The 8,436-nt window shown below is 40.3% G+C and overlaps 2 protein-coding genes across 3 annotated transcripts; both read left to right on the top strand.

Moving 5' to 3' along the window:
- Nucleotides 1–621: 621 nt before the first annotated feature.
- On the top strand, nt 622–5,346 carry LOC148698958 (protein SUPPRESSOR OF npr1-1, CONSTITUTIVE 1-like). Of its 2 annotated transcripts, XM_088692465.1 has the most exons (5): nt 622–895; nt 990–1,530; nt 1,617–2,706; nt 2,819–3,184; nt 3,267–5,346. In XM_088692465.1, exons 2-5 carry the CDS (start codon nt 1,052–1,054, stop codon nt 5,196–5,198), a joined length of 3,867 nt encoding a protein of 1,288 aa, XP_088548591.1. In that variant the 5' UTR covers nt 622–895; nt 990–1,051; the 3' UTR covers nt 5,199–5,346. The 2 variants fall into 2 exon arrangements, with proteins under 2 accessions (XP_088548591.1, XP_088548586.1); XM_088692460.1 differs by having other exon boundaries at nt 622–1,530.
- Nucleotides 5,347–5,463: 117 nt separating this feature from the next.
- LOC148698957 (disease resistance protein RPP2B-like) lies at nt 5,464–8,063 on the top strand. The gene is made up of 2 exons (XM_088692516.1): nt 5,464–6,786; nt 6,890–8,063. Exons 1-2 carry the CDS (start codon nt 5,554–5,556, stop codon nt 7,403–7,405), a joined length of 1,749 nt encoding a protein of 582 aa, XP_088548642.1. The 5' UTR covers nt 5,464–5,553; the 3' UTR covers nt 7,406–8,063.
- The last annotated feature ends 373 nt before the right edge of the window (nt 8,064–8,436 follow it).

Here is an 8,436-nt window from a genome sequence, read left to right as displayed (position 1 = left end):
ACTTTCATATTTTTAATAGAAAAACGCACATTATTCTCGTCATCGACTCATTGACTTTCTTAGGCTACATTTTTTATTTTTCTCCTGCAATGGGTTTTTATTTCGGAGGGTTGGTGTGAAAGGATGGAGTGCACAGGGTGAGAAGCCCTGTTGTTGTAGTGTGCCACCGCTATAAATCCTGCAATGGGTTTTTATTTTATTTTATTTTATTTTTTTTTGTCGTAAATTAATTTCAATGTGTGTTTATAGAATTACAATTTGTTTTTGTTGGGATAGTGCTAGGAAACCACCTACTAAAAAGAAACTCATTTTCGTTGACTCATTGACTTCTAGATCATTTTACAATTTTCTTCTTTTAAATTTTATAGAATTAAATTTTTTTGGATAATGTTAAGAAAATTAAAATTTTAAATCAAATTTACAAACTAAATAATATATCATCAATTAAAAATATCATTAAATAATCTAATCATCTACAAATACAAAATTTAATTTACAAATTTAATTTTTTTAACATTTCCTTCTTCTTCTTTTTTCTTGGTTTTGGTCAAGTGACTGTGAACATTCCATTAATATTTCTCTAAAACAAAAAAAACAAAAAAACACAAGAGAAACGAAACAAAGGCCCGAAAAACGGAGAGTATGCCCAAACAGAAACAAAGCTCAAAGAAGAACAAAACCTAGCAGCAGAGAAACTGTTGAAGTCGTCGTCCCCATCGCCGCACTGGTGAGCCAAACGGATGAACAGACGCAGGGATCCAGAAGAAGATAAGGTCAACCAAAAAAACTCCCAACACAGCACCTCCAACAGATGCAAGAGATAAACAAAGACAGCCCAAAAAGTGCAGGACACGAATGCTCGATCATCCTCCACGAACCCAACATCGCCGCACCGGTGAGCCAAACAGAATCATATCTTTGGGTACAATTTTTCCAGCCGATCGTTTAACTCCCAACTCCAAAAGCTGACGCTCAATCGGGCATTGCAGCTTTTACATTTCATTAGGCGAGTCGGTAGCTGCCCATCTGCTGTGGATACTGTCCCTGTCAGATGTCAATGGCTGCTTCTTCGTCCTCCTCATGGAAATACGACGTCTTCCTGAATTTCAGAGGCGAAGACACTCGCAAGATCTTTGTCGGCCATCTCTACGGAGCTCTGGGTCGGAAGGCAATCAACACCTTCATCGACGCCGAAAAGCTCAGAAAAGGCGACGACCTTTCGGAACTACTTTCAGCTATCGAAGAGTCGAGGCTTTCGATTGTGGTTTTCTCCCAGAACTACGCTTCTTCGACTTGGTGCTTGAAAGAACTGGTCAAAATCCTGGCGTGCATGGATACAAAGAAGCAGATAGTGGTGCCGATCTTCTACCAAGTTGATCCATCTGAAGTTCGTAAGCTCAAGAGAAGTTTTGCAGAAGCTTTTGCTCAACATGAACGCGAATCGAGCGCCGAAATGGAAGAGGTGAAGAGCTGGAGGTCCGCACTAACCAGAGCCACCAATTTATCCGGCTGGGATTCGCGAAAATACGAGTAATTACTGTTCCATTATGTTCTTAATTGAATTGGGATTTTTAGAGCATCTAGTTTAATTCGGTGCTGTTTTTCATATTACACAGGGATGATGCCAAGCTTATTAAGGAAATTGTGGATGACATATTTAAGAGATTGATCCAAGTCTCGTCAAGCAAAGATAATGGCTTGGTTGGAATGGATTACCACATAGATGAAGTGAATTCACTATTACGTCCTGGGGTGAATGATGTTTTCACTGTTGGAATATGGGGTATGGGAGGTATAGGCAAAACCACCATCGCTCGCGCTGTTTATGATGAAATCGCTTGTCAATTTGAAGCTTGCTGCTTTCTCGAAAATGTCAAGGAAGGCTTCTCGAATAATGGTGCAGTACATATGCAGGAAGTGCTTCTTTCTAGAATCTTGAAGGAAAAGGTGCAGAGTTTAGGCATGTTGGATCGTGGTTCCAGAGAGATAACGGAAAGGCTACAAAGGAAAAAAGTTTTCATTGTTCTTGATGACGTTGATGAATTATCCCAAATCGAAGCCTTACTTGGAAAGCAGCATTCATTTGGCGGTGGAAGTCGGGTCATTATAACAACTAGAGACATACAATTATTATGTGGAGCTGGTGCTGTATATAAGCCCGAGAACTTAAGTGAGCCAGAAGCTCTTAAACTCTTCAACCAGTATGCCTTCAGAACAAACCAACCCACCAGAGTTTATGATCAGCTCTCAAGGCGTGTAATACAATACGCTCAAGGTCTGCCTTTAGCACTCAAAGTTTTGGGAGCTTTTCTTGATAACAAAACTGTACGCGAGTGGGAAGATGTGTTAGAAAAAATAAGGAAGATCCCGCAAAGGGGAATTCATAATGTGCTTAAAACAAGCTTCGATGGACTAGATGATTCAGAGAAGAACATCTTTCTAGATATTGCATGTTTCTTGAAGGGAATGAAAAAAGACTATGCCACTGCAATTCTGGCCAGTTGTGGTTTCTATCCTCATACTGGAATAAGAGTTCTAATTGACCGAGCTCTCATATCTGTCTTGGACGAGGGGCAACTGGAGATGCATGATTTACTAGAGGAAATGGGTTGGGAAATCGTTCGTCAAGAATGTACCAAAGAGCCTGGGAGAAGAAGTAGGCTGTGGAGTTATGAAGATGTTCGTCATGTGCTGACTCAAAAAACAGTGAGATATCTTTGACCAAAATCTATTTTATAGCAAACATGCATTGTTTATAATATTCACTAAGGTTGTCAGTGTTTTCCTTCACTTTAAATTACATTGTTGGTTTATCCAGGCTGCAGATGCAGTTGAAACCATAATCCTGGATTCGGCAATCTTGAAAGAGGGATGCTCAAATATTGAAGCTTTGGTTAGTATGACAAAACTAAGACTGCTCATGATCCGTGATGACGCTGATACTTACACCAAGCACTTTTACAGATATCATCTTGCAGTCAACGATTCATTGGGCCTTCAAACTCCAAGTGTTAGCTTCATAGAGCACTGGATCGCGGACTTAAAGTTCCAATCTTCTCAGTTGAGGTGTCTCCTCTGGCGTTATTGCCCCCTAAAATCTTGGCCATCCAACTTTCAGTTCGAGAATCTTGTAAACCTTGACATGAGCTATAGTTGCATCGAACAACTTTGGAAAGGAGCTGAGGTACGATTTTTCATTTACGTAAATTTATTATTTTCAATGTTTAGGTTCTGAGTTGTCCATGTTTTCTTGGACTTTTTAACAGCCTCTGGAAAAGTTGAAATTCATCAATTTGAGTCATTGTAAATACCTTAAGAAAACCCCTGACTTCACAAGGGCTACAAGTCTTGAGGAACTGAGTTTCGAAGGTTGTACAAGGTTATGTGAGGTGGACCCATCCATTTCTGCTTTGAAAAACCTTGCTATATTGAATCTAAGTTGGTGCAAAGATCTTAAGATTCTTCCGAGCATCACTGGTATGAAGTCTCTTTATCTTTCTGGTTGCTCAAACTTTGAGAAGTTTCCAGATATTTCAGATGCTATGGAGAAGCTATCAGGGCTTTATTTAGATGGGACTGTCATTAAAGAACTGCCTTCGTCGATTAATAAATTCACGGGCCTTACTGTTTTGAACTTATCTGGGTGTCAAGAACTCAAGAGCCTGCCGAGCATCATTCATATGGGATCTCTTCAAACCCTTAATCTTTCTGGTTGCTCAAACTTTGAGAAGTTTCCAGATATTTCAGATGTTATGGAGAATCTATCAGAGTTATATTTACGATGGACTGCCATTAAAGAACTGCCTTCGTCAATTAATAAACTCACGGGCCTTACTGTTTTGGACCTACGAGGCTGTCGAGAACTCAAGAGCCTGCCGAGCAGCATTCATATGGGATCTCTTCAAACCCTTTATCTTTCTGGTTGCTCAAACTTGGAGAAGTTTCCAGATATTTCGGATGTTATGGAGAGGCTATCAGAGCTTTATTTAGATGGGACTGCAATTAAAGAACTGTCTTCGTCAATTAATAAACTCACGGGCCTTACTGTTTTGAACCTACGAGGCTGTCGAGAACTCAAGAGCCTGCCGAGCAGCATTCATATGGGATCTCTTCAAACCCTTGATCTTTCTGGTTGCTCAAACTTTGAGAAGTTTCCAGATATTTCAGATGTTATGGAGAAGCTATCAGTGCTTTATCTAGATAGGACTGCAATTAAAGAACTGCCTTCGTCAATTAATAAACTCACGGGCCTTACTGTTTTGGACCTACGAGGCTGTCGAGAACTCAAGAGCCTGCCGAGCAGCATTCTTATGGGATCTCTTCAAAGCCTTGATCTTTCTGGTTGCTCAAACTTTGAGAAGTTTCCAGATATTTCAGATGGTATGGAGAAGCTATCATGGCTTTATTTAGATGAGACTGCAATTAAAGAACTGCCTTCCTCAATTAATAAACTCACGGGCCTTACTGTTTTGAACCTATATGAGTGTCAAGAACTCAAGAGCTTGCCGGGCAGCATTCATATGGGATCTCTTCAAACCCTTAATTTTTCTGGTTGCTCAAACTTGGAGAAGTTTCCAGATATTTCGGATGTTATGGAGAAGCTATCAGGGCTTTATTTAAATGAGACTGCCATTAAAGAACTGCCTTCGTCAATTAATAAATTCACGGGCCTTACTGTTTTGGACCTACGAGGCTGTCGAGAACTCAAGAGCCTGCCGAGCAGCATTCATATGGGATCTCTTCAAACCCTTTATCTTTCTGGTTGCTCAAACTTTGAGAAGTTTCCAGATATTTCAGATGTTATGGAGAAGCTATCAGAGCTTTATTTAGATGGGACTGCAATTAAAGAACTACCTTCGTCAATTAATAAACTCACGGGCCTTACTGTTTTGGACCTACGAGGCTGTCGAGAACTCAAGAGCCTACCGAGCAGCATTCTTATGGGATCTCTTCAAAGCCTTGATCTTTCTGGTTGCTCAAACTTTGAGAAGTTTCCAGATATTTCAGATGGTATGGAGAAGCTATCATGGCTTTATTTAGATGGGACTGCAATTAAAGAACTGCCTTCGTCAATTAATAAACTCACAGGCCTTACTGTTTTGGACCTACGAGGCTGTCGAGAACTCAAGAGCCTGCCAAGCAGCATTCATATGAGATCTCTTCAAACCCCTAAATCTTTCTGGTTGTTCAAATCTTGAGAAGTTTCCAGATATTTCAGAAGTTATGGAGGAGTTGTCAAAGCTTTATTTAGATGAGACTGCAATTAAAGAACTGCCTTCGTCAATTAATAAACTCACGGGTCTTCCAATTTTGGACCTAAGAGGCTGTCGAGAACTCAAGAGCCTGCCGAGCAGCATTCAGATGGGATCTCTTCGAACCCTTGATCTTTCTCATTGCTCAAACTTTGAGAAGTTTCCAGATATTTCAGATGTTATGGAGAATCTATCAGAGTTATATTTACAATAGACTGCCATTAAAGAACTGCCTTCGTCAATTAATAAACTCACGGGCCTTACTGTCTTGGACCTAAGACACTGTCGAGAACTCAAGAGCATGCCGAGCAGCATTCATATGGGATCTCTTCAAACCCTTAATCTTTCTGGTTGCTCAAACTTTAAGAAGTTTCCAGAGATTTCAGATGCTATGGAGAATCTATCAGAGTTATATTTAGATGGGACTGCCATTAATGAACTGCCTTCGTCAATTAATAAACTCACGGGCCTTACTGTTTTGAACCTATCTAGGTGTCGAGAACTCAAGAGCCTGCCGAGCAGCATTCATATGCGATCTCTTCAAACCCTTAAGCTTTCTGGTTGCTCAAACCTTGAGAAGTTTCCAGAGATTTCAGATGTTATGGAGAAGCTATCAGAGCTTCATTTAGATGGGACAGCAATTAAAGAACTGCCTTGGTCAATAAGAAATCTTCCAAGGCTTGTTACGTTGAACCTAAGAGATTGCAAAGAACTCAAGAGTCTTCCAAGCAGCATTTGTGATCTCAAGTCCCTTCAGTATGTTAGTCTTTCTGGTTGCGCAAAGTTTGAGGTGTTTGCAAACATTGTAGAAAAGATGGGACTAAGAGAACTTCACTTGCACGGAACATCTATCAAAAGAATTCCACCGTCAATTGAATGTCTTCACGGGCTTGTGTTACTGAATCTGAGAAACTGCAAAAGCCTTGGCAGTCTTCCAGATGATCTCTGTAATTTGGTTTCCCTTACTGTTCTCATTCTCTCTGGATGCTCAAAGCTTCAAAACTTGCCGGAGAAGTTGGGAAATTTAGAATCCTTGTGGAACCTTGAAGTAGAGGGAAGTGGTATAAAACAACTCCCACTTTCTTTATTACGTTTGAACAAGCTTATAAGGTTATCATGTCATGGATGTAAAGAAATGACGGCACCCTTTTCATCATGGTCAACATCAATGGAAGATTGTAGTCACCGTGGTCTGGTACATCTTGATTTAAGTGACTGCAATCTGTTGGAATTATCGGGTATTGCTCATTTATCATCATTGAAAACATTAGACCTGTGCAGAAACAATTTTGAGAGCTTGCCTGCAGAAATGAATCGGCTTCATCGTTTAACAGATCTCAAATTGGAAGGTTGCAAGAGACTGAAATCAATACCAGAGCTTTCATCAATTATAAGTTTCATAGATGCCCATGATTGCACGGCTTTGGAATCTGTTTCAAGACCAAAGCTTCTTTACAGGAATCTTTACTTCACATTTTCAAACTGCTTCCAGCTGGTGCAAAATCTATTTGAATATATTGTGGAAGCTCATCAGGTCTCTCTCTCTCTCTCTCTCTCTCTCTCTCTCTCCCTCCCCTGTGCGAAAGTACGAAACATATCTAATGCAAGTTCAGTTTACCTTTGTTTTCGTTCTGTAGGGTAATCTGCAACCTCTTTCCTTGTTTATGTGTCTTCCTGGAAGTAAACTTTCAGATTGGTTCAGCCATCAGTGTAGTGGATCTTCAGTAAGTGTGCATCTACCACCAGTGTCGGATCATAAGATTTTGGGATTCGCTGTGTGCGGTGTTACTAAGTTCAAGTATGCACATTATACATCTGATATATCTGCTCCTTGTTTTTGTACCTTCAAAGGAGAGCATGGCGAGTGCAGTTTCAGATTTGATTTGATTGTTTGGAGCTTCGCAAGTGGCAGGTTACTTGAGTCAGAACACATGTTCATGTTATATATTCCATGGGAAAATGGAGTGCAGCTAAGTGAGCGCTATCCCACTGAGGCCACATTTAGAGTTGAACTAAAAGATGGAGTCCAAACACGTGATTCTGTGGCACCAGTGCAGCAGCATCACATCATCAGGTGTGGAGTTCGTCTCTTTTATGCCAATCGTGTAGAGTTGCATAATCGAAGCATGACACAGCCCAACTATCTGTCATGAAAATTCTGAAGCGGAACTTCATGCTTTTGACAAATCACTGGTAAGAGTTGCTCATTCTAAGAGGAACCGTGAGGGGTGTCGCTATAACGAGGCTGAACAAAGTGGAAGTGATACCCCTGACGCGAGGATTTACAGTCTAAAAGATCGGTACTTCCTGATGGGGCAAAGGAAAACTGAAGAGAATAATTCCTGTGTGTTGGATTTGATGGCTCAGTTCTATTGAGTCTCGACCCTTTCTACGTGGACCTAAACCCAACTTGATGTGGCTCTGTAGTTGGCATATGCGGATCACATGCTAGGTCTTTTTAGTGCTCGTATGTAAAGCCTTGCATTGTGTAATTTGGACGAGAGGGTGACAACCGAAGCAGCTGCACTAGTGTGACGGAAAGAGGAGCCGAAACCCAATAGAAGAGAGAAATAATTGGGAGCTGCTGCATTTAAGGTTCTGTAAGAGTGAAACCAATTAGAGATTGTTGTAGTTGCACAGAGACGATTTTGTTTGTAATTCGTTTTTTCCCTCTTCTGTTTGTGAGTGTATTTGGGTGTATTTTGGGTTTGAGTTTGAGAGCACTCTTTGTAATCTCCTTTTGTTTATTAGTGGAACTTCCTCGCTGTCTCTGAACTGGATGTAGGCTTACGCCGAACCAATATAAATCTTTGTGTCATTATGAATTGTTTGCTTTGTCATATTTTTCTGTTTTAGTTTATTAGTTTTAAATTAGCGCTTCCACACAACACTCTGAACCCCAGTGAAGGTGGAGAGGAGCTTCTTGTATTTGGAAGTGTCAATTCAGATAATTTGAGTCATCCAATTTGACATTGACAGAGGTGAAGAGGAGCGTGTTGTAATGTTAATTCAACATTAGAACAAGAGAAATAGCTGATGTGCTGAAATTGAAGAATTCAGTTGCAAACAACACATTTATGTTGCTCACCAGAGCAAGATTAATTGAAATAATTAAGTTTTTAATTGCCCCATTCCGTCCTATATGAATTAAGAATATGGAGAACACATTTCTGCAATGTTTTCA

Source organism: Pyrus communis, chromosome 1, assembly GCF_041283825.1.
Source record: "Pyrus communis isolate YQ-2024b chromosome 1, ASM4128382v1, whole genome shotgun sequence".
NCBI classification, from domain to species: domain Eukaryota; kingdom Viridiplantae; phylum Streptophyta; class Magnoliopsida; order Rosales; family Rosaceae; genus Pyrus; species Pyrus communis.
The sequence above is the reverse complement of the archived record's forward strand: the minus strand, read 5'-3'. Positions and strand labels throughout refer to the sequence as shown.